The sequence below is a fragment of the Leptidea sinapis genome, chromosome 2 (assembly GCF_905404315.1).
Source record: "Leptidea sinapis chromosome 2, ilLepSina1.1, whole genome shotgun sequence".
Taxonomy (NCBI): Eukaryota; Metazoa; Arthropoda; class Insecta; order Lepidoptera; family Pieridae; genus Leptidea; species Leptidea sinapis.
The window spans coordinates 8110417-8137255 of NC_066266.1; the positions used below are offsets into that span (position 1 = coordinate 8110417).

The 26839-nt window shown below is 33.6% G+C and overlaps 1 protein-coding gene across 6 annotated transcripts; it reads left to right on the top strand.

Annotated features, from left to right (window-relative positions):
• Positions 1-15201: 15201 nt before the first annotated feature.
• On the top strand, positions 15202-26610 carry LOC126976531 (uncharacterized). Of its 6 annotated transcripts, none has more exons than XM_050824935.1 (4): positions 15202-15356; positions 15507-15602; positions 23398-23514; positions 24527-26610. In XM_050824935.1, exons 2-4 carry the CDS (start codon positions 15527-15529, stop codon positions 25069-25071), a joined length of 738 nt encoding a protein of 245 aa, XP_050680892.1. In that variant the 5' UTR covers positions 15202-15356; positions 15507-15526; the 3' UTR covers positions 25072-26610. The 6 variants fall into 6 exon arrangements, with proteins under 6 accessions (XP_050680892.1, XP_050680903.1, XP_050680885.1 ...); XM_050824946.1 differs by having other exon boundaries at positions 23401-23514; XM_050824928.1 differs by having other exon boundaries at positions 15515-15602.
• The last annotated feature ends 229 nt before the right edge of the window (positions 26611-26839 follow it).

Consider the following 26839-nt stretch of genomic DNA (forward strand, 5'->3'; position numbering starts at 1 on the left):
AATACTTATATTTTATTTTTTGGGGTACGTTACTACGGTTCTTAAATATTGTGAATGGACTCGTTATAAGGCCCCATTTTACCTTCTTTCGGCTTTACGGGTACTTTATAACACCATGTATAATGTAAACTTAACATTTTTCTAAGAAAATTTATACGTTTAGATCTGTACCTAAGAGGCTATCCTCTTGTTGCTAGAGAACCGATGAAAACAGGCCAGGTTTTTACTTTAGTGTCGTGACAGGCTACGTATTACGTGGTATTACACTCGGGTTTTGTATGTCACTTTGTGTTAGATTGCTCAAAATAGAGGTTAACTGTGAACCTCAATGTTTTTCGACGTTTTCACAGCTGTCACAGTCTATCTAGACGTATAAATGTACAGTTGTAAAAAAATAGAGCCAAACTGTTAGCCTTTATTTCAAACGCACGCACACTAAAACAAAGTGACGGACGAATCGCGATTGTAACATGTAGCTGTTATGTACACTAAAGTCATAAAAGTGGCCTGTCATCATCTATGTCTATAAATTATCTAAGAATGAAAAGATTTCATTTACATTATATTCTGTTAACAAAATTTGTTTATATGTTTTAATTATGAACATTATAAAATATGTGATTCTGAAAATGCACATACATACTAACAAACTGTAAACGTAAGTTGTTACTGTGATTATTAAAAAATATTCTTAAGAAGCGATGAGATTACAATTAAAATAAGGGTAATTATGAAGTAAATCAGTTAAATGAAATTATTTTGTATTCGTATCCAAATGAATTTTATATCCCAACTAGCCGTTCCCATCCGCTTCGCTAGGCGAACTTTCAAAAGAAATAAATTAAATAATAAAAAATAAGTAGCCATAAACTATCTAGGAGGGGGCTCACCTACCTACGCATCTACCAGTGGGAGGCTCCTTTGCACAGGAAGCCGGCTAGATTATAGGTACCACAACGGCGCCAATTTCTGCCGTGAAACAGTAATGTGTAAACATAACTGTGTTTCGGTCTGAAAGGTGCCATAGCTAGTGAAATTACTGGGCAAATGAGACTTAACATCTTATGTCTCAAGGTGACGAGCGCAATTGTAGTGCCGTTCAGAATTATTAGGTTTTCCAAGAATCCTGAGCGGCACTGCATTGTAATGGGTAGGGCGTATAAATTACCGTCAGCTGAACGTCTTGCTTGTCTCGTCCCTTATTTTCATAAAAATAAAAATAAATTTCTCATCGAATGGTGGTAGTTTCATATCGATACGATCAGTGGTTTAGGCGTGAATGAGCCTTAAAAAAAGACCATTTTCATTATATCAGACTAGCCGTTCCCACCCGCAACGCTGGGCGAATTTAAAAAGGAAGTAAATTAAATTTTATTCATCTTATTACAAATACAATAAAAAAAAGTAGCCATAAACCATCTAGGATAAATTTCGCATCGAATAGTTGTTATTTCATGTCGATACGCTCAGTGGTTTAGGCGTGAATCAGCCTTAAAAAAAGACCATTTTCATTATATACATATAGACTAGCCGTTCCCGCCCGTTACGCAGGGCGAATTTAATAAGGAAGTAAATTAAATTTTATTCATCTTATTACAAATACAATAAAAAAAAGTAGCCATAAACCATCTAGGATAAATTTCGCATGGAATGGTGGTAGTTTCATGTCGATACGCTCAGTGGTTTAGGCGTGAATGAGGCTCAAACAAAGACATTTTCACTATATAAATAAAGAAGATATTTGTAGTTGTTGGTGAGTAGTAAAACAGTATAAAACAGCTTACAAAGAAAGGTCTATTTCAGTGTTTTGTCAATCGAGAAATCTTCGAAGTGCAAACATCTTCAAGTTCACTGAGCAATATCATTTTGTGGGTATAAAATTATGGCGGCTGCACATTAGTGCCGTGAATTGATGCGAAAATTCACGGTGTGAATTCTTGGCACAATTTGTGCATCCACGTTCACGGTATGCTTGCAATAATTGCACTTGAAACACGACGCAAAATGGACGTTGAAACTGCTGCTGTAATAACTTTGTTTGATGTGGCGATTTATCATTATTTAGGCGTCCAATAGAACAAAGTTATTAGAAAATAATAGTAGTTAAAAAAACACTAAAAAACACGTTATTTATAACTAAACCGAAACCGAACTAAGAAATAGAAAATTTATTTTGAAATTTAAAATTAACGTCAATATCAAACAGCTGCCTTATATAGAAGATAATTATATTAAAAATAATAATAAGAATAATTTTATCAAATTAAATGTATTGTCATCGGTCCTCGATAAATCTATGATGTTTGAACGAAATCTGGCCGTTTAAAGTGGGTCAAAATCGCGCCCAAATGAGTCGGTTACAAACAAACATACACAAAGGCGAAGGTTTTTTTTTATTTTTTTTTAATTTATCATATTAAGGGACGAGATGAACAGGACGTTCAGCTGATGGTAAAGCTGATAACTGCCCATTACAATGCAGTGCCGCTCAGGATTCTTGTAAAACTCAAAACTCGTCACCTTGAGACGTAACATCTTAAGTCTCATTTGCCCAGTACTTTCACCAGCTAGGGCGCCCTTCAGACTAATAAAAAGCGTGAAAAATGGATATGGTGAATGACTGAAATAAATCAATACACAATAGTCTTTTTTAATTTCAATATTCATCTGAGTACTAGCCGCCTCCAAGTGTCATAATTTTTGTTTTTATCTTTAAGATGCGAGTTTTTTTGGATCCCACACCACATCATCAGAATGATAATGGTCTATAAAGAACCCCGTGAAATCCGTTCCCATTTACGATCACGCCTGTGCACGGAGCTTCACGGCACTAATGTAGAGCCGCAGTTAGAACGAGCTGTCACACTTGTTAGTTAAAACTTAGTATTTTCTTAACGCGAGTGTAAACATTTAAATAAAACATTTTTAAAATAACTCCTCAAGTCTTTCTTATAAGGTCGTGGGAAAGACTTTGTAAATTTTCCTTTTTCAAACCTTCAAATAGATCTTCTGAACTGTAAAGTTTACTTCTAGCTCGTAATGAAGATTCCATAAAGAAGTGCAGGCGTGAAACTCAGTGGTTTCTCTTGGAGACTTCAAACTTTACCTCGCTCATTATTAAAGAATACAAAATTCAACATTATAAAACTCATACACGTCCCCAAGTTTTATCTCTAGGGGAGAATGTTTCCGTTCTTGGCAACTTTGCAGACAAAAAACTGTAATGGATTCAGTACGCGACGTTTTATAAAATCCAAAAATGTCTTGGATAAGTAATAATAATTGTTAATATCAAAATGAGAATATTTTTGATTCTTAGTCCTAGATCAAAATTATAAATATCTACTAACCACCTTATTCATAATAGTCTGCTAACTTAAAGCGTTGCTAATTCTCACTCTGTCTTATTCTATTGACCTAAGTCAGAATGAAAAAAAAACACTCCTTAGCGGCTGTTTAACGTTAGCGAACCATTATGAATAAGGGGGTAAATATTTACATAATATGATTCATATATTTGTCGGTACATACATACATACATATATGCAGATACACGTTAGACCTAAGTACAAAGACTGTAAAAATATTGATCCCTTGTATTTAATTAGTCCCACCTACATGTATTACAAACACACACACACAAACACACTCAAACAAACAAGTTTTTTTTTATTTACCTTCTTTTTAATTTTTTATTAATAAATTTGCAGTTATTTAATGAAATTGTTATATTTAGAGTATCTTTTCCATAATAATGCCAATGATTGCAGCCAAGTTAAGTGGTTTATTGTTAATTATAGCTCTAATTGATCCCCCGATACAATCTACAACTAGTGTGGCGATTCAATAACAATCACAATGTAGTCATATATAATATATACTTGTAAAATATTTAAACTTATTGTAATGTAATGACAATGCAAATGTAAAAAGATCGATTTAAATAAATTCTTCTTATTCTCAAATAAGATCATCATTATACCCCATTAAGCCATGCTTAGCTGTCTGTTTACGATTTGTCAATCAAAATCGGTTACACTAACAATAGATTCACTTTCCTTTTCTATCTTGCCGTATCTCCGTTGGAGTTGTTTGTACATACCTCAGAATATTGTAAGTCGACCTTCATCATAAAACGACAAAGATATCCACGACCATCGGTCTTGCGCTGCCCAGTCCGCAGTCTTGTCCAACGTATTCCGGCGATCTTGACCAGATCGTCAGTCCATCTTGTGAGGGCCTACCAACAAGGCGTCTTCTGATACTTATTACGGTAGTATACGCACGATTGGGTATTTGAACGAAGCTAACAACGCTTGGCTAAATATTGCAAATATTCAAAATTTTCTAGATGATTTAAAGTTTCAAAAAGCATGGGAAGCTCTTCTTTGTAAGTCAGCCTTTGATGATCTTTTGATCGTCTTTTTGCCGTGACACAAAATGAGTCGGGCTTTTGGTTACAAGCGTTGCCTACTGCGCCGATTGGAACGCTACTTGACAATAATATGACACTGTCAATATGCGTATCTCTCCGGCTAGGTATAAAAATTAATGAACCACATCAATGTAGATGTGGCGTTCAGGTAGCGTGGGCGTCACGAACTATCCTGCCTAAAATCGTCAGGCCGTATCAGTCGTCACGGAAGCATTAATGATGTCATTAGCCGCTCTTAATATACCAGCTGTTTTAGAGCCAAATGGATTACCCACCGGGATGTAAAGGGCACTGGTGCGGGACGCCACTTGCATTGACGAGTCTTACATCTTTGTGCCATTTGAATAATGTATCTTAGCCCCTCAATAGAGCTACTGTTAACCCAAGCGCTGGAAACTATTTCAGTCAACGGATCAGCCTAGCTATCCAACGAGAAATTTCTGTCAGTATTCTTGGTACGCTTCCCCGTTATCATAGTTAAAATTTAATGTTATCTAAATAGTATTGTAAATAAAGTTATAAGATTTGCTTTGTTTGAATAAATAATTTATAATCTTCCTTTTGATCTTGATGATTTTATCTGACTTCATATTAAGAAATACCTATCGTGTTTTCACGATCTTACCACCGGAAATGTCAGTTACCTAGAGTGAATTTTTGCTTACAGACTGTATGATAAATAAAATCAACATCTTAATATGGGTGTTACTGTAACCGCAAAGATCACGTTTTGGTTTCAGTTATTACTCGCAAATTGTCGATGATAAATAAATAAATACTGTCTTGAATAAAAAAAAATATTTGTATTAGTGTGTGTACCACAAATACGCGAAGGTCTAGCTCTACGTGAGTGTTTTCTTTCATCCTCTCCGATTTATGTCAAAGTCTTACATTGCGTCATGCTGGTGCACACACTCAGAAGGGTCCATTTAGTGCTCGACCGACGGTCATCGCTGATGTCGGTCAAGCGTAGCTATAACAATGAAAACATATAAGCGCATACAGTTCAGCGCTGAATTATCTATACGCGCGTAAAGCTACGTGGCGCTGACAAGGAATATCGGTCGAGCTCGTCGATCCGGCGTGAGTCGGTCTGTTGCCACGCTATGGCGATAATATACTGCAATTGTACGCAATCAAGTTTGCTGTCAGCTGAACACTAAACGCAACATGGTCAGTGCGTACGGATACGCGCAACGCTTGGCCGGCGATCAGCACTAAATGCAGCCTAAAGAAACTCATCAGCGTCCGTCTTGTAGCTACAATATAAACCAAGGATATCTGTATATATATCTCATTATATCAAACGAACTCTCAAACTGAACACAGAAATGTGTCGGCTAGCGGAACTAAATCATAACTCAACTACATTTTCCTCATAACTAATAACTTGTTGGCAAAATCAATAATTGGCAACGTAGAAACTCAAGACGTCTATCGAAGCAAACTTGATACATTTAATGGGGATTGCGCCCAGTTAGTTAATTAAGCAGTATGAACTGGGTGGCGTAGGTTCGGAACGGACCCTGCCCAAATTGGGGGTAATTAAGTTTATGATGTTAATAACTTTCAGTGTACACGTGTAATATTAAACGAATGTACTAGAAGTACGAAACAATGGTAACGGTTTTGTATCCAATAATAAAAGTTGTGATAAATGAAATCGTTATGGCAGTTCTTCTACGGTTATTGATAAAGTTAGATAATAGAGAACACTCAGCGTGTTGAGCGATTGCAAAACAACTTAAAAAAATAAGAGAGTTTGTAATCACTGCGGTAATTACTCTCTCATAGTGCCAGGGGAATCACAAGACCTTATAAAGAAAGTACATTTTAACTGCCGGCACGTACCGGGCGAGGATTGAACCGGGGCTCCGTGGTGAGAGTCAACGTTTCAACCTATTGGGACACCGACGCAAAAAGATGACTAAAAACTTATTCAAGCAACAGCTTTCTTACGGAATGTTTTATTTGTTTGCGGTCATATGGAAAACTCTGGTACAGGGGAGCCTACGTCTTGCATCGAACATAGGATAATTTATATTTATACAGTTTATTCTTTGTTTTTTTTTTTTTAATTTATGGAAAAAGGAGGACAAACGAGCGTACCTCGTGTTAAGTGATGACCGAAGCCCACAGTCTCTTGCAACACCAGAGAAATCACAGGAGCGTTGCCGGCCTTTAAGGAAGGTGTAAGCGCTTTATTTGTAGGTACCCATGCCGTATCGTCCCGGAAACACCGCACAAGGTAGTTTGTTCCACAGCTTTGTAGTACGTAGAAGAAAAATTGTTACTTTTTATGAAATATTTGCTGTGAAAAACGTTTATCACTTTAAACACTCATAAATTGGATACATACAAACTAATTTGTTTTGTATATTACATCCATTGTAAAATACTATATTTGATTGAAAAGAGTGGCCGTTGAGTTTCTTGTAGGACCTTCTCGCGAGCTCTGCATTTTCCGTACATAAAGTTTATTTGTCTTTTGACTTTCTTTCATTTGCATTCGTTAAGTATTACTGTACCGTATTGAGTGAGGCAATATTGGTCAGACAGCCGAAGTGTGTGGATGTATCTGCTAACGTATATATAATAAAAGATGTATACATATCTGATGTTTAATTTACAATTTCTGAGTGTGTTTAATTTACAATTACTTAGTGTTGGTGCTTATTAATAATAACGCATGCAATCCGAATAATGTCTAATTAGAAATACCGTCAAGTTAGATTCGATTAATAATTTTTATGGCACCTTAGATATTTCTTTCGTATTATCATATCTTATATCTTTAAAAGAGCAATTCTTGTATTTCTTGTGTTTCATTTCTAGGTTTCAATTTAAAAACATTAACAATTTAATAACATTAGAATACAAAGGTAAATTTGGCTACTATATACAAGACTATATATAGCTCAGATGGGACATTAGGTAATCCGGAAAGCAGAAGACACTGGTTCGAATCCAGACGTCCTTGGCAGATATTACACAGGCTCAACGCACACGATACACTTCTGGTAATTTTGTCGGCAGAACTGTAGGGATGTACACGCAATAGAAGTACAGAGATTGCGGTGTATGATTTCGTACTGTAGATATAAAAAAAGACCACCAGTGGGAGGCTCCTTTGCACAGGAAGCCGGCTAGATTATGGGTACCACAACGGCGCCTATTTCTGCCGTGAAGCAGTAATGTGTAAGCATTACTGTGTTTCGGTCTGAAGGGCGCCGTAGCTAGTGAAATTACTGGGCAAATGAGGCTTAACATCTTATGTCTCAAGGTGACGAGCGCAATTGTAGTGCCGCTCAGAATTTTTGGGTTTTTTGATAAGTCTGAGCGGCACTGCGTTGTAATGGGCTTGGCGTATCAATTACCATCAGCTGAACGTCCTGCTCGTCTCGTCCCTTATTATCATAAAAAAATAAGAAATAGAGAATATTGCGTTCATCCTATTCTTTCAGAAAGATTAATAAAGGGACTGTTTCATATTAAGCAATCAGTTCTAAAACTATATACAAATTAATTTGCACACTTCATTCCACAATTTTCTTTTTAAATTTCTGTCATGATACTCTGCCAAAGATGTTTCATACAGTGCTGGTCTGTTTTCTATTTCTTGAATCAACATCGATACATCGATGTCCTGTGCCATGATACACGTCAATCACTAGCAAGTGCAGACTACAGACTTAAGTATTTATCACGTAAGTATTACATTTTTTTGCCTACCTTTTGTACGGCCGCGGCGCGGTGTGGCGTGGTCTGTCAGATCTACGAGGATATTTTGTGACTAGACTATTTGCGCGTCGGATGTGGTACGACATATAATTCTATCGTTTTTACTATCACAGACTAAAAGGTGCGTCACGGATAGAATTTCGTCTGTGATAAGCCTAATTAATAATCTGTGTAACTGTCATTTAAAGTAAGCGCGGGCGCCCATAGTAACAACAATTGGACAATATATTGACAATTACCATCATTAACTAATAAATTATCAAAACAATATATCATTAATAAGGGGAGAGATGAGGGCAAATGTTTGGACGTGGAGATTGGCAATTAATGTTACATTCTATCGTACCGTTCCACCCAACACCCTCCCGGATCACAGATACCTACGCGACAGATTTATTCCTTCTCTGAATGTATTATTGCCTTTTGTAATTAGATATTTTCAATATTTTCCGCATTGCAGATATTTTTTTGGAATAATAAGTGTAATAAGAGATACATAAGCCGAATGTGTAATGCTTCGTCTTTGTTGTAAGTAGAGGTATTTTGTGAGCATTACCTATACAAAACTTTTCTTTTTATTTAGTTGAATTCCCGTTATTGGCTTCAATAAACTCGCTTTAAATGGCAATAACTTAAGCAAGTCAACGTGTTTGATTAATTTTGCTGTGTGACTTAATTTAATTAATAAAAAAATAGCTAAATATACTAGCTGACCCAGCAAACGTTGTATAGCCGATATTAAAATGGCGATACAAAAGTAACTGTTGATTGTAGATGGGTGAACATTTGAAGTTGTATGTATTTTTTAATGCTGACTCATAATTAAACAAATAAAAAAAAATGGTAAAAAAAAAAACGTGTGGACCACCCTTAACATTTAGGGGGATGAAAAATAGATGTTGTCCGATTCTCAGACCTACCTAAAATGCAATCATAATTTCATGAGAATTGGCCAAGCCGTTTCGGAGGAGTTCAAAGTTTAACACCATGACACGAGAATTTTATATATTAGATAAAGCTGTGATTATTGATTTACGGACGTTTCATTAAATTATCTATCCTTAGTTTAACTTACCAGAGGCAGACAAATCTATCCATTTACGCTTACTTACACTATAACTGTATTGACCATAACTATTGATAGATACGATCTTGTCATTAAACGGTGACAGCAATGTATCCGTAAGTTAAACTAAGGGTAGATAGGTTATTGAGAACGACCGTTATAGGAACGGGAATCCATTTCTTGCTGAAGTGATTATAAATGGAAAATGCATAACTTTAACATTAATCAGTGTCAGTGTAATTAAATTTTAATTTCATCATCGAACTAAATCATTCTATTTATTAGTAAAAATAAATTACTTAGTTTACAATTTAATAATAATAAAATTCACACACTTACACAAATTATCTTGCCCCTAATTTGGCTAAGCCTGTGTATTTATGTATTTTAAATACAATTTACTTACTTTAACATACATAAATACATATAAACATCCATTACTCGGATACAAACATCCATATTCATCATATAATGGTTTGCACCTACCGGGATTCGAATCCGGGACCTGTAGCTTAGTAGGAAGGGTCACTAAATATTAATTATTTAAGATTATCCCAAGATTAACCCATTCTACTATTTGTTAGTGACTTCTTCTTATAAAGCAAAACATGACAGGACTTGATTCAGTTTCTATCTGCGTAGAGATGTAGTCTCTGCATCTTCTACCGCATTAATAACGGGAGTCCATTACGTGTTAAGTGTTACTTATACTAAAAAGATAATTATTTAAGCATATGTGGGTCTCTTGTTCTTGCCGAATCTTTCACAGCTTCAAGAGATTGTAGACTTGAGTATATTCAACTAGATACCTCCATGCGATTTAGTAATTCTTTCGTTGGGCGATGCTTCTACAATATGATCCCAGAAAATGTACAAAACAAATGTGTTACGAAATTTAAAAGAATTGTTAAAAAACGTTTGTGTGGGAAAGGTTACTATAGCATAAACGATTTTCTTAATGACACCACGAACCGGGAATAAAGCGAACACCCTCAGGCTCTTTAATAATAAATGTTTTTGTACGATATCACATTGTAATCCATATTTTATACTAAAAAAAACCCGCTGAGTTTCTTGCGCCCATTCTTCACAGGTCTGAGGCAGTCTCCTTTGAATGGGTTTTAGTTTTTGACGTTCAATAAGTGATTTTAAATCCTATTTTGAATAAAAACATTTGAATTTGATATTGACTACACATTGGACAACAAAGCGATCTTGGGGTCTAATCTCTTTATCCGAAACTAAAAATTGTAAACGAACAAAATTTAAACGAAGTAACGGTAGTGACCCTACTCTATTTTGTTTTCGGACACATCGACGAAGTTTGGAACCATAGACAATATTCGTGAACGATTGAAATCAACTTTATTTTTATGCAACTAATTTGAAGAATTCTATTTTATACTAACGATGGGTAGTAACTAATGAAAATCAAAATTATCTGCATTACACACGCAATGTAAATATGTCAAACTAGTCCTAACGATTTTTTGTTTGAATAATGTAAAAAGTTTTCTAAGAATAGTTCTCAGATTCATCGGAACGAATGGAACCATAGTAGGAAACACCCGAAACTGCGATCGAAACGTTCGTTTTTCGTTGAATAAGAGTAGACATACTAATACTAAAAATGCTATGATAATTTATATATTTTTTCAATTGCTGCATAACACTCATGCTAAATTAATTAATAATTCTGTACATAATTTAATCAAACCGCATTCATCCCCTTTGAATTACTTATCAGTGGTAAAATACGTAATAATATTACAGAACACAATACCAATTTTCAGTAATTTGTACGTTTCGGGTTTCACGCAACTTCCCATGTAGCCTCAATTAAAATTTGATCCTGAATTAATATCGTATGTTTTTGGGGAATATAATGAGTTGGTAAATTATTCTTATTTGGATTATTTTCGTGATTCAAATTCAAATATATTTATTTAAAATAGGATATAATATAATTTATTGAAAGTCAAAAACTACGAACCATTCGAGAAGGTATCAGAACTGAGAAGAACGAGGGCAAGAAACTCAGCGGGCTTTATTTTAAATATTTATTACAATGAAATATTGTACACCAAACATTTATATTTAAACGAGCAATGCCCCGCGGTGTCACTCGCGTAGACCGAAGTCGTGGTAGTGGAAAGTCTACTAACGGCTGTTGCCAATATTCAGTCTATCTCTTACTTGAGATAACAATCGTAACTATCGTTGACTTTTCTGTCCCAATAAACTTATCGACGGTAACTCACCTTATCCGTACACGCTGTCTGTCAATGGGACGACGTATAGCTTACCAGCGATAGAAGTTCGTATGGAAATTGCAATTCACGCGTCCCAATATAAGGCGATAAGAATGACTTATCGGGTATATTGGGACAGCTTCAGATTATTGACAATTAACTATTGACAGTAGATGGTAGTAATTTATCTCTATCTGTAGATAGTATATTGGGAGCGACCGTTAGTCGGACTATAGATTTATTTTTACTGCTAGTATTATTACACTTAGTGATTATTTTATTATTGCATTAGTTTCTTTAGATTGACGTTTTCAAATTCGTTTTATCTTTTGAATGGAATGTCCAATTTTAATAATTTTATAAAGTATTTTACAAGTATTAATAATAGTATTTAATAATGTGATAAGAATTAATACAGAGGTATGAATGATATGGTTTGATTATTGCGGGTACTTTTATAAACTATTAAAATCTAAAAAAGTTGTTATTGTGGCATAATTACAGAAGTAGGACATATTGTATCGCGGATTATAGATATTGATACGTTGTGTAACAACATATTGTAGAACATTTTTTTGTTCGATAATCAATGTTGTCCGCAGTGTACGCGACGTTTTTATGACAGATTTTTTCACACCTTGGGTTATATTATTGCATTTTATTTAGGGATCCGTATTTTTTATAATTCAATATAGCCTATGTTACTCAGTAAAGATGCAGATTTATAATAGTGAAAGAATTATTGAATCGTTCCTGTAGTTTCTGTGTAAAAATATGACAAACATACATACAAAAACACAAATGTTTCTTTTTTTATAATATTATTTTAGATAGCATCATTAAGAAAATAATTGATGTCATAGTAACTTTTACCACACAAACGTTTGTTAGTTAGAATTGTTAACAATTCTTATAAATTTCGTAACACATTTGTTTTGTACATTTTCTGGGACCATGCTATAAAAGCATATACATCGCTCCACAAAAGATTTACTTACTCGACTTAAGCGAGTAGTAGGCATAACAAGTGTATGTTTATTCCTCGTGTTAACATTATGACTGTCGCAATTTCTAGTAAATTCTTTAATGTGCTTATGAACATATAGAACATTATCAAGAATACTGATAAGATAATGTAATGATATATCTTTTAAAATTGAATAATATATCACAGGTACATAGTATTTTATGTCAGATGTTTTACCAGGGTAGGAGTTGTTCGGATTGCTACCAGCACACTAATTCCGGATGTTACGTCCAAATGCTAATTTGCACGCATCATGTAGCCAAGTCAGACCTAAGGCTTCAATATTTTATCCTAAGTTATTAGAAGAAATGATAGTTTAATTGTTTTAAAATGTTTAATGTTGTAGTAAACACACTACAGGACTGACCATTGAACTAGGCAATATTTTTTAATGCACTGCATTACAATATAGTGCTCCTCAGGATTCTTGAAAAACCCAAAAGTTCTGAGCGGCCCTAAAATTACGCATGTCACCTTGAGACATAACATATTCATTTACCCAGTAATATCACTAGCTGCGGCGCCCTTCAGAGCAGAACACAATAATGCTTACACATTATCTATGACTGAGTAAAATTGCTAAATCTTTTAAAGTGGACTGTGTTATATTTTATAATAAACTCCTAAATGATATTAAACTATTACCAATTAAAAAATTTAAATGCATCATAAAAATACATTATCATCAATATCATTTGTGATGTGAAAGATTATTTGAATAATAAAGATAGTTGGGATTAATGTTTCTAAATATTATATATATATATTTAATGAACATTATTGATATATACAGACTTAATAATAATAATTTAGTTAATTTATGAATTATCAGTAATTTTGACTTATCGTCAGGTTGACTTTTAGTCTAACTCTTATCAATAAGTTCAAAAACATATTAGTTCTTCATTATTAACAAAATAATAAACTTTAATTATATTTTATCGCGATATCTTGTTAGGTATATATATAAGAAGGACCATAACAAGCCAAAAATTTATAATCATATCACTTAAACCTTTTCTGTAGTCATTTATGATATAATAGAGTTTAAAAAAAAATGTTAATAATAAATATTAAAACTTTTTGAAAAATTTAGACTGTAGCCCTTTCAGCTGAGTTAACAGATTAAAAAACGTGTCTTTTTTATATCGAAGTACCTATTACCCCTATACCCTTCAAGGTTTGAGATTTTTGAGTGAAACTTTTTTCACATGATACCTATGTAGTTCTTTTTTTATAAGATGTGCAACATTCGATTAAAGACTTTCAGTTCTTTTTTTTTCAGATAAGACAAGTAAGATGGACACTTCGAAAATTCGTGTGATTTTTGAATACGAATTCCGACTCGGAACTAACGCGACAGAAACAGCTCGCAATATCAATTATGCGTTTCGAGAGGGGAGTGCTAATGAACGCATCGTGCGATTTTGGTTTAAACACTATTGTGATGGAAACTTTGATTTAAAGAACGAACAATGTAGAAGACCACCTACACAGGTGAATAAAAATGAATTGAAAGAGATGGTGGAAGCCCATACGGGCCAAACAACCCAGAAACAAGCCGTTACCTTACACCAACAATATTGACTCAGCGACAAATCAATAAAATAAAAACATATGAAAAATTGGTGCCTCATAAATTGACTGATCGGCAGATAGAAACGCATGTTGAAACTTATCTTGCCTAGTTGAATCGATACAGAAATTAGGGAATATTGGATCGAATGCAAGCGACTTGCGATGAAAAAGAATTCTTTACGATAACCCTAAGTGAAAAATGCAATGACTGACCCCAGGTCAAACGCCACAACAGTGTCCTAAACCAAACCTTACCAATAAATAGTTAATGGTAACTGTTAAGTGGTCTCAACGTGGTGTTATTCACTATAGCTTTCTCCGATCTGGTCAAGCAATAACGGCAGACGTCTACTGTGCCAAACTCCGAACAATGATATCAAAACTAGCAGTGAAACAGCCCCGACTCTTGAATCGATCTTCACCATTATTGCTCCATGATAACGCGAGACCTCATACAATACGAGAAACCATTTTAACTCTTCAGAAACAGTAATTAGAATCCATTCGTTACCCTCCATATTCGCCAGACCTTGCTCCAACGCACTACCATTTTTTCCGTGATTTGGATAATTTTCTACGAAATAAAAAGTCATCTTCTCAGGAGGTAGTACAAAATGCTTTCACACAGTTTGTAGAATCTAGGTCATCACAGTTCTAATGCAAAGGCATAAATGACCTTCCTATTAGGTGGCTGTAATGTATCGATAATAATGGTAAGTTTTTTGCTTAAATAAATATGTTAAATTAAAAAAATATCGAATTTATTTTTTTTAGTACAAATCGGCCATTTCATACTTTAACCCCTAATATTAAGTTAACGAAAAATTGCGTTTTTATTAATTTTAAGTATATCATACACTTTGATTGACTTTTATCTCAAATAGGTGCAAATTAATTTATATCTCTGTAATTAGTACATACACCCGAAATTAAATATTACGTCACGGTATGTATATATAAATAAACTAACGATGTCATAGATGCTATTCTGGGCATAAATGGTAATTATGTCCCAATTTTAACGTGGAATAGAATGAAAGTCCTTGGCATTATTTTGGTCTGGAAGCTGGATCGCATCCCGCTACGTCAGTCGCCTGCGGGTCGTAGCATACATCGCTACGGTTTTACGTAGCACAGACTACGCGTGTATTTATTTCATCGTAGATCTTGTAATTCACGGTATAGATAGAGCCTTTGCAATTGCGAATAAATACTATTTTATCGAATGATTGAACGAATTCTTGAATAAAAGTGACGGTAAATAAATCATTATATATATTTTTTTTAATTGTTTTGTTGTGATTGCTAAAACAATGTTATGTTTTTATTGCCACGCTTAACAAAGTATTGTTTATTACATAGTTTATTAAACAATTTAAAGACATATGAAAGTTTAGCTAAATTTAGTTTTTCAGAAATTATTTATAATGTTTCCGTCAATGTGGATTCTCTGCATTACATTTCTTATGTTGGATGTTCGTATTGAGGCACTGCCACAAAAAGGTATGTAAATGGTTTTTTATTCATTTAATAAAATACTATATCTATTCTAAATTAAATTTTTTTTTAATTTGTTTATATTTATTTATTATTTTTTCGTACTTTATTGACGTTTTAGCGTTCTAATATAATATAAAGAGTATATAAAGAGTTTCTTGCGCCGCTTCTTCTCTCTCAGAGCGCCATTTGTTTCCGAAGCGGTTTTAGTATCTAGTATATAAGAAATGACATCAAAAAGAATTCTAAAGGAATCGATTTTGAGAAAATAAATGCCTTTTTATACCTTTATTAGCATTACTCCGTAAAACAATGAAGTTGTTAATGTTAATTAACAAATGTAATCAGTTTATTGTCACTTCACTTCCATGTCCGAAGCGTAATAAAAATAGTGAACATTAAAATGTATTACTTTGACATACATAAGTGTTATAGTTTGACCTCAATAAAATATCTCATTTACTTGATTTGATTATATTATATGTTCAAAATTAAACATAAACAACAAAAAAAAATCATAATTTATATGGGAACGTGAGTGAAACATAAACGGCTATCAATGCACTGTAGTTTATAATATAATATTGACACACTCTTACACAAATTGTCGTGCCCCAAATTAGGCATAGCCTGTACTATGGGTACAAGACAATGATATATTTAATACAATATACTTACTTAAACATACATATAAACATATAGACACCCATGACTCGGAAACGGACATCCATATTCATCATATAAATGTTTGTACTTACCGGGATTCGAACCCGGAATCTCTAGCTCAGAGGCCATATCAGTAACCACTGGGCTAATTAGAGCCGTCAGACGTATATTCATTGTTCATATAGGAATAAATAATTTTGAAGGGTTTTTATAAAGATACAACCAGTCAGTCGGTTAAATGTAAGCGAGATGAAGAATTGTGTTCCGTTGTAAAAAAATACCAAGCTGTATTTTTAGGATTTTTTTTAATTTTAATTTGCGTATCGGCGAGACAGACGGACTTACGAGCTCTAGAGATCTCTCTAGATATATCACAACTAGCTGACCCGGCAAACGTTGTTTTGCCATATAAATTATTTTTAGAGTTAGACCGTTTCTTGGACATTGCAACATTGGTTAATTTTTCTAAAATAAACGTAGCCTAAGTTACTCCTTATTACATCAACTACCTGCCAATAGAAGCCCCCTAAAAACCGGTCCAGCCATTTCAGAGATTAGCCGGAATAAACAGACAGACAGACAGATAAAAATTGTAAAAAAAATATTTTGGTGTATGTACCAATATATATATATATATATATATATTCATACACACATTTAATTTAATTTTTAAGTCTGTCTGTCTGGTGCGCAATAAAGTCTACAACACGTTTTAAATTTTGATTGAAAATGATCAGTACTTGAAACGGGCAATATACACACAAATTCAGACACACAGTCGTTTTTTCATGTTCAGTTTTTGTAGTGAAAGGTCTTTTAGGCGGGTTGGGCACTTTATTGTAGGGGAAAACCGGTTATTACAATATTACAAACAGGCACTCCAATTTTATTTATATTATAGTAATGTCCAAGAAACGGTCTAACTCTAAAAATAATTTGTATGGTATAACAACGTTTGCCGAGTCAGCTAGTATTATATATAAATGCATCATTGTAAACGAAAGAAAGACTAAGACACGACTTCATATTCAAATCTATTTAGTAAAAGTAGAATTCAAGGAAATACGTTTGCACGTCATACATTTTAAGCAAAAGAAAAAATACTTAAAGTAAACGAAACAAATATAAAATGTAGATGTTATATAATTGTAATTATAGCCTGTCCACATATTTGTATCCTTACAATAATCCTCGATTTCATAGCAGCCCTTTTCCAATCTCCTTTTGAAGTGAACACATCTTCAGCAGTCGTTGAAATTATGGATGAAATTTAATTTTGCGAGAGATAAACTTTTTAATGTAAAACAATTGTAATAGTTCTGAAGTGTTAAATTTTTAATATAATATAAATGGTCATTTTTGTGTACGATAGCGCAATAAATGAATATTATATTTTAATTCTGATAAATGAAGCAATTGCGAAATTATTCCCTAACCATTTCAGAATATTCAAAAATGCACAACGTTTATGTTCAAGTGTTTACTTCTGCCGGCACTAACGGAGTGCAATCCGTTATTGAAGTGGAAACTTCTTAAGCGGCGTTGAGCACTTTTCTTGAAATGGGTATAAAATATTAAAATCTTAAACTGTTAAGCAACTGCCGTTGAAATTATGGATGAAAGAATTATACTTCTAACTAATTATATTTCGGCTATTTCATCTGAATAATGATACGGTCGTTGGACTATATTATAATATAATAATGACTGTATTATAAAATTTATAACTCGCGACAGGATTCGTGGCCTGATCGAAAATTCGTAAGACGGTCGTTGAAATTCTGGATGAAAGATTTATACTTCTAACTAATTATAGTTCGTCTATTTCAACTTAATGATCACGGTCATTGGACCAGTGGTTGAATCATTGTGATTGCAAAACTGAAACACCACGAGGTGGAGGGATCCAATCTTTTTTTTTCTCAGCTGTGAAATATTTTTACAGTTTATTTATTTGGTTGTTAAGCTTTGCCATTAGCGAACAATCTGCCTAAGGCGATAGTTATACTTGTATTTGTTTTTTTTTTATTATTTTGTTTCTTAATTCAGCGATCATAAACCTATTGTATCAGTTTTAGTGATTGGCGATCATGATGCTGGTATTGAAGATGGTGGAAGAGTTATTGAAATTATGGATGAAAGTTGATAATTCTGAGAGATAATCTTTTTAATGTAAAATACTTCTAATAGTTCTGAAGTGTATAATTTTTTATGTAATATTAATTGTTATTTTTGTGTACGATAGCGTAATAAATGAATGTTGAAAATAATAGAAGCAATTCATGCAAAATTAATCGCTAACCATTGCAAAATATAAAAAAATGCACAACGCTAATGTTCAGGTTTTCACTTCTGCCGGCACACCCGGAGTGCAAACCGTATTTTTTTATAATAAATGTAGTTTAAATTTATGCATAGGCAAGTCATGAATACTTTGTGGCAATGTATTAAATAGTTTTATACTTAAGGCGCGGACTGACTAGGATTGTAAACGCTACAACAAATAGTACAATATTTGTGTTGATCATGTGGCTAAGCTACAAATGGGTATTTATTTTACTAGTTATTTTTTAATTTTTAAAAATACACATATTAAATTGAATATTTTTTCGGTTTTAGTTTTAGAAAATACTAATTCTATTAAATTGTTTCAAAAAAGAATGTTGCTATCGCTGAAAATTAAGAGATTTATAACTCCAAAGTTTATTTTTAGGAAGCAAATTCCAAATTTTTAATTTGGATATTTCAAATCATATATAAATATTCTATTCGGTTCAAATTTTTCTGCAAGTCCTTTCAAATTCAAGAAAATTTTCATTGCGTTATGTTGTAATCGATTCTCTAAGAAACAAAATTTTGTGGATATTGAGGTATGACCGCGCCTTAACACCATAAATGAATCACCAACTTTGTGGAGCCTAAGATTTGTAACTAATCCTAATAACTTCGGCTTTTAATTTACTACCCAATTAAATATATAATATAATATGATCATTAAAAAATAAGTTTTTTTTTTATTTCTATTACATTTCATTTGTTTAGATATTTACACGATGGTGTTCAGGCGTTTAAAAACGGCGGTACTTCGAAACGCGTCAACACTTTTATAATATTACCCACAATATTGTGGTTGCATCTGTCACATTGATTTTATACACACGTAACAGTTGTTTCTCGCATCCTTTCTTTCGATTGTAATTAACGAGTACTTACAATAAACCGTTCTTACAATTTATTTAGTATTGTCATTTAAATAAGTACTCCAGTGTACGAGAAACGTACAATGGCTTTAAATAAATTAGTAAAAATAGCCTTTTTTATTATGAGAGTAACACCTCCAGTGTCAGCATTTAACAAACAGTAGAGTTTATGCTATTCTATTCTATTCTTCCTTATGTGGCTTCAATGGAAGGCATACCACAAGTTTGCCAATTTATTTATTTATTGTCCAATTAGTACGGCAGTGCCATTCACACTAATTATACGAAACACTAAAAGGAAAAATTAAAAACAATAAAAGAAATATTAAAGACAAATTGAATAAATTATACAATTTCAATGCTCTCCACGTATCTTAGTAGTTCAGAAACTAGGGAAGTCCACCCATCATTAAATGGATCCCATAGATTCTTCCCAATGTCACGTTAAGGTAGACCACCAAACTTACAGTTTGTGTTTTCTAATTTTAATGGTAGTAAGCGGTGCTAAAGATTAAAAGACGTTTTATTTTCTTATTTTATACCTGAAACAAATATACATATATGCTTTAAGAATTTAAAGGACATACACAAATAAAATTATTAAATATAAGTACGAAGCGATGTTTACAAGTAATTCTTATTTTTCTAAGTGATACAACAAAAATAATAATACGAATGTACTTTTTGTCAATGTCAATGTCAAATAAACTTTATTCAATTAGCCTTTAAGTGCTAAGCGCTTTTGAATAGTCACTATAAATATATCTTTTTAATTACCGAATCAGAATTACTGAATGTTCGAACAAAGTAGAGCTCGTGAGAAGAACATACAAGAAACTCAACGGCCACTCTTTTCAATCAAATAGAGCTTTTTTTAACAATGGCTGTAATATACATAACAAATTAGTTCATAGGGTACAATCTAATATCTGAAGTGTATTTAAATAATATCAAATATTTCATAAAAAAAGTAATAAAGAATTAAATTGAATGAAATTAATTTATGCATAAAACATACATGTATTCTTCACGGATGGACAAATGTCTCAGGCTGAAGACAGAGGAAAGAGGCGATTTTTGCACGATTACCCAAACTGACACGTTGACTTATTAGCCTAAATAGACATGACATCCCAATCATGGTCGGCAATCTAGCGGGTCACACAGCACTGAACAAACACCTATTTACAATCGGCGGCGTGACGGACAGTCCTAGGTGCAGGGGCTGTCTAACCGAGCATGAAATGATCACTCATGTAATCCTGGAATGTACTGGGTTGACCAATCAACGGGCAAAACCTTAGTAAATACAAGGTCGCTCCAGGACGTCTGCGAACACCCCAGGAGTGTTCTGAAGTTCTGGAAGGAGCAGGGCTAATTGGAATGATTGGCCAACACTGCACGCAAAATGGACTCAACGAAGCGGTCTAATTAAGGAGACCCTTACCAATACTAATATGTTCTTAAAACTCACTTTATATAAAATAAATAATTTCTTATAAAATAAATAACAGAATATTTATTTTTATAATAAATTCAGTTTTCGTAGGTGCAAGCTACTTAAGGTGATTGAATTCATTATGAAGAACAACGGTTTGGTCTTTGGAAAAAATACTGCGAACATTTTTATGCAAATATGCTCCGATCTTAAGCAACTCTTACATTTTAAAGTCATACCACAGCGTTTTACAAATTTCCAGCGAAATTTGCCGTTATTAAAATGCACACGGCATTTTCTTTTCATTACTGATTATGAAATATCTCAGTTATTCAGATTTTTTTAAATGAAAATAAGGGACAAAACGAGGTGGACTTTCAGCTGATGGTAATTGATACGCCCTGCCAATTACAGTGCAATGCCACTCAGGATTCTTGAAAAACCTTAAATTCTAATTGGCACTACAATTGCACTTGTCACCTTGAGACATAAGATGTTAAGTCTTATTTTCCCAGTAATTTCACCAGCTACGGCGCCCTTCAGACCGAAACACAATAATGCTTAGACATTACTGCTCCACGGTAGAAATAGGCGCCGTTGTGGTACCCATAATCTAGCCGGCATCTTGTGCAAAGGAGCCTCCCACTGGTAAATTATATTCTATAAATGTTATTCTGGACCTATAGTACTAGATTTTAACTATATTTGTTGCAGCTGTCGGAAAAAAATAACCCTGAGAGTTTACAACTTAAACACTGTCTTTGATATATAAAAAAATTATTTATGTTGGAATCGTGTATCTTTTATCTATAGAAAAGTTTGAGATGGAATATGTCTATCTCTTAAGGATAACATTCTACTACTACCTACCTACCAAAGAACAATAGCTTTATATTGCGGCTACTATTAGATGCTCGTGTGCGTGGCATCTTGACACTTAATGGCATTTTTCATATTTTGTAACATACGGTTCATGTTATTTTACATTGAAATCATTGAAAGTTTGACGGAACATGATATTCTGGCAAGTCTACGTCACACATTGTTCGCTACGAGAGGCTACGACACTGGCTCGAGGACGCCTACGGGCGTAGTATTAGTTGCCGCACTTTACGACAGTGCCTGCGCCATCTAGTTGGAGCGAGGCGGACACCAATCATTATTTCTTAAGCTATATCCATTATTTCTTAACTAATTAAATAACGATTAAAAAAATCCGATTTGTTTTGACTGCATTATTCCCGAATACATTACATAATATTTTATTTTCTAATGACAGAACAGCGTCTGTCGAGTCAGCAAGTTTACTTAATAAAGAGACCATAAAGAATTTCTTCTCTAACTTATATTAATTTAATTTATTTCATGACTTGATTTCAACTTTATCGCGTACCGTGTTTCAAATACAGAAGTTTGTACTGGCTCATTGGTAGTAACTCCTCAAGATCTCTCGAGAACAAACTCCAAGTATATCAAGTGGCCATCAAGCCTTTCTGGACTAATGGAATCTAGCTTTGGTTTATTATATTAATTAATTAATTTCTAAGTCTTTATTCACTCAAAGTGCATAGGTATGTAAACGTTTTTGTTATTGATGACATACTGGCTGGTTGTAAAAAAAAAATTCGATTATGTTTTGTTTTTTTCATAAAATTAAATGAAAGGGAATTCGTTTGAATTTAAGTGCGTTTTTATTGCTACGTTCAGTCTTGATTTCATAAAATTACCAACCATTTAAATAAAGTTAGCGACAAAATTGAATTGTTAAATATTCTTTACGTCATGGAGCGACGTCATTTGACGGCAAATGAAATGCAAATGGCTGTAGGGATAGGGTAGGGATAGGGAAAATTTAAATTAGTACATGTTGCTTAGACTTTTTTGATGTGTGTATATGAAAATGCAATCCTGAAGAGCATAAGACGGTACGCAAAGATTCCTCTCGCCAAGCAAAAAATCGCGGCAACTCGAGAAAAATATAGATCTCGTTTAGAAGTCCAATCGAACAAAATTCCTAATGTGCTACTTGTCCCAAACGAGGCAAAACGACTTAAAATAACACAAGTTTTTCGAACTAGACAAATACGTCTCAGAAACCTAAATGAAAGAGTCCTTCTCGCTGGAAAAAGGGCCTCTGCAAGCCTCTCTCCCTTATAGCACCTGCTAATAGTATAAGCTTTTGATTGCAGATAGTTACGTAATAACAAAAAAAAAACTTTAACGCGTATTTATTTTCGTTTCGATTATTCGAGACGCGTAACTAGACCGCTTTTTAGTGTTCCGTACCTCAAATGGAACAAAAGAAAACCCTTATAGGATAACTTTGTAGTCCGTCCGTTAGTCCGACCGTCTGTCTGTCTTTATCTCGGGTATTTGAGTTAAAATTAAAATGATATACTAAAAGTCTACAGTCTATTGAAGCCGTGAAAACTTTTTATCTAACGTAACATAAGATACGGCCGTAACTATTGTATTTATAAAACTATATTTGTTCCAGAAGCCAATCCTCTCGAGTGCTATCAATGCTCTGACGACCAGTTGAATTGTACTGACCCTTTGCCAACTGCGAGATGTTCGCCTGAACAATACTGTACCACCATTGCTACTGCACCAAGTAAGTTTTACATGCAAGCGACACACAGATCATTCACAGTCGGTTCTCAAGGAAATTTCTTCTACGTACCCTTAGTGGACTTTACCTTACTCTTTTTTTATGAAAATAAGGGATGAGACGAGCAGGACGTTTAGCTGATGGTAATTGATACGCCCTACCCATTAAATACAATGCAGAGCCGCTCAGGATTCTTGCAAAACCCAATAATTCTGAGCGGCACTGCAATCGCGCTCGTCACCTCAAGACGTAAGATGTTTAGTCTTATTTGACTAGTAATTTCACTAGCTACGGCGCCCTTCATTCCGAAAGACAGTAATATTTACACATTACTGCTTCACGGTAGAAATAAGCGCCGTTGTGGTACCCATAATCCAGCAGGCTTCGATATAGCAGGAGTACTGTTACGTATTCTTGTCTGTACAGTGCACCTTTTTGTACCTTTGTAGAGCACGTTTTCAGTCCCCCTGCAAAAATCACGAAACGTCGGGTCAAATAAAATAATAATGAAAATGTAACTTTTACGCAAAATACTTATATAATAGTTACAACTTCACGTGTTTTAACACTCTAAAAAGTATACTATTTCAATGAGTCATCTAAAATCTTATTTTGAATTTGAAAGAATTGCCTTGAAGATATTTTCATTTCGTATTCCATTTTCAGACCATATTTTTTATTCAATATTGCATATGTATTAGATTTAGTAATTAGTTACATTCGTTGTTCATTTAGTAATAATTAATGGCAGGTGTAATATTTTCATGCAACACGTCGCTCAACAAAGAGTCAAAAAACGGGAATCATCAATTTCATTTAACTGTTACAATAAAAATATTTATTCATCAAATAAAGTTATTATAACAAACAATGATACATTTTTACTAAAGAAACAGTAACAGAGTTGTTATATTATTAAGTTTTAAATTAATTATAGTGAAAATAATTAAGGTTTTTATTTAATAGGAAAAACTTTTTAGAGTACCATATTCATTGGATAAAATGTTCTTTACAGATTTTACAAGCATATTAACATGCGCTTCAGCAAGAAAAACGCCATGTACTTTGGAACGCAAGGAGGAACAAATTGTGTTGACCTGCATATGCATGTGGAACCTATGCAACGCGCCTATCAATCAACATCTAAAGCACTCGTTACTCAATTATTCATCAAACTTTCCAGCAAACTCTAGCTCCGATTTGACTGAAACATTTTTAAATTCGTTATTCGCAAACGGTGAGCTAAACGAGTTTGTTCCAAAGGGCAATAAAAGTTTGATTGCTCCTATTAAAGAAACGCATTCATCAGGTTTTGTTGATGCTAACAAGTTATTGAATGTTTCACTTCCAAAAGCAGAGGCTTTGAAACACCAGGTCACAGTGCCACCCGATGATGATGAAGATGAGAATGAAGGAAGTGGAACTGCAGTTGAAGACTCCAAGGCAGTACCTTCTGCACCTGCAGCACCTAGCTCCTATCTACCGGCTGATAAAAGCATCGCAACTTACGATGTTATAAGCCATATTCTCATAGCCATTCTAGTATATATTCACTTCTAGGTTAAACTTTAATAAAATTACGAGTTGCACCAAAGAATTATGTATCCATCTAAATAAGGGAGCAAATATAAATTACTTGTCTAAGGGAAATGTCTATTACGTAAGAGCGTTTTGTAAAAGGTAATATAAATTTTACGCGCTGCCTTGGATGGAGTGGTATACGATGAATATTTACGTATCTCGAGGGAGGGTTATGTACGTCACACTATTCTATTTATCTCTTGAATAAGAGAAATGAATACGTAATTTGCCATATCTCTTAACACTAATATGAAACGTACGTGCACGTTTTTATATAATAAATTGCTTTACTGATATTGAATAATTTTATTCGAGATAAATTACAGATCTAAGCTATGCAAAATTCGTCGTCATTTTTATTATTTTTGTAGTTATGCTACTGAGTACTAATTTTTTTTAACCTTTGTGGTTTTGTTTGTGGAAACAATTGCGATTATGTATGAATTACAACTTTTTTGCTGGACTATGATTTTACTATGTGTCAAAGAGGATATTCAACAAGATTCAACATGATTCCTATTGTCAGTTACCAAATTCACGCAGCATTCTGAATACCATAATTCACGCAAGGTGATTGTCAATTTTGCGGCTTAAAGCAAACTTACATCAGTCCTTTTTCTAGTTAAATAGAAACTCATTTATAGTTAAATTCTTTAACTCGCTAGTTTTCGAATCAAAAAAGCCTGAAAAAAGAGCCATAGAATAATCCAACTAAAAATAGTGTGTGTACTCGTAAACGCATGATGTTATTCTTTTTTGGCGTAACAAAACAAAAATCAATTTTTTTTATTCCTCGCGCTATTTATTGTTCTAAACCACTGACCTCTACTATATACTGCACTGGCGGCTGTCAAAGTGCTATTATGCCTGTTTGATATTCGCCAATTTGGCGCTGTTGGCCATAAAACTAGGATGACAACCTCAGCTAAACAAACATCAATAGGAAAACTATTCACAAAAAAACAAACATTGTGAACTTTATAACGTTTATTCCTGAAGTATAAATAGCATAGAAAACATCAAAAATTAATTCAAAAATGTGCATTTTTCGGAGTATTGTACGTTCCATCGCAGCCATTTGTATTATACGTCAAAATTAGTTCTCTGGACGCTCGCGAGTGGAGATTCAAGCCACAAAAATTTGCTGTCACACATGTGGAACAGCCTGTCGAGTGGTATTTATACAGGTCAGTGTTCTGAACACATTCTTATTCTGTACACGCAGGCTATTGTACTGCTTCTGCGCAAAGTCGACCCACAGACTGCTTCTAAATCTGCGGATCATGTTCGCCCTAACAGACAACGCATTCCGCTCCCTTTCGATATCTGCAACATCCTTCATCTTATAAAAACACATATAATACGATGAAACAAACATATTAGTAGGTTCTATATTTATTATAATGCTAATAATCTTTATTCTTTTAATTATTTCATATAGAGTTAAGTAATTATATCTTAAGAATTTGAAATTCAATTATTTACCATAACATTTCAATTAACTTAACTAACATACGTATGTAGCTATAATATGTAACTGTAATATGTTATAAGTACTATTTATTAATAAATCTTTCAAAATTATAGAATTGTTTTTATTAATAACATAAAAACGATTCCAAAACAAAGTATAAAAACAAATGCGTATTTTTATACAACCTAATTAATCTAATTCTAGTTATGTTTTTTGTTATTTTTGAATTAGGAGTCCTCCCGCCGCGGCCCCGTTCTCGCCTCTCTCCGCGTC

Excerpts from the sequence above, each read along its gene's own strand:
- LOC126976531 (XM_050824919.1), top strand. The coding sequence starts at position 15,527 with ATGTTTCCGTCAATGTGGATTCTCTGCATTACATTTCTTATGTTGGAT. Across the intron at positions 15,603-23,397 it reads TGAGGCACTGCCACAAAAAG|AAGCCAATCCTCTCGAGTGC; the intron begins GTATGTAAATGG and ends TATTTGTTCCAG. Across the intron at positions 23,515-24,526 it reads CACCATTGCTACTGCACCAA|ATTTTACAAGCATATTAACA; the intron begins GTAAGTTTTACA and ends TGTTCTTTACAG.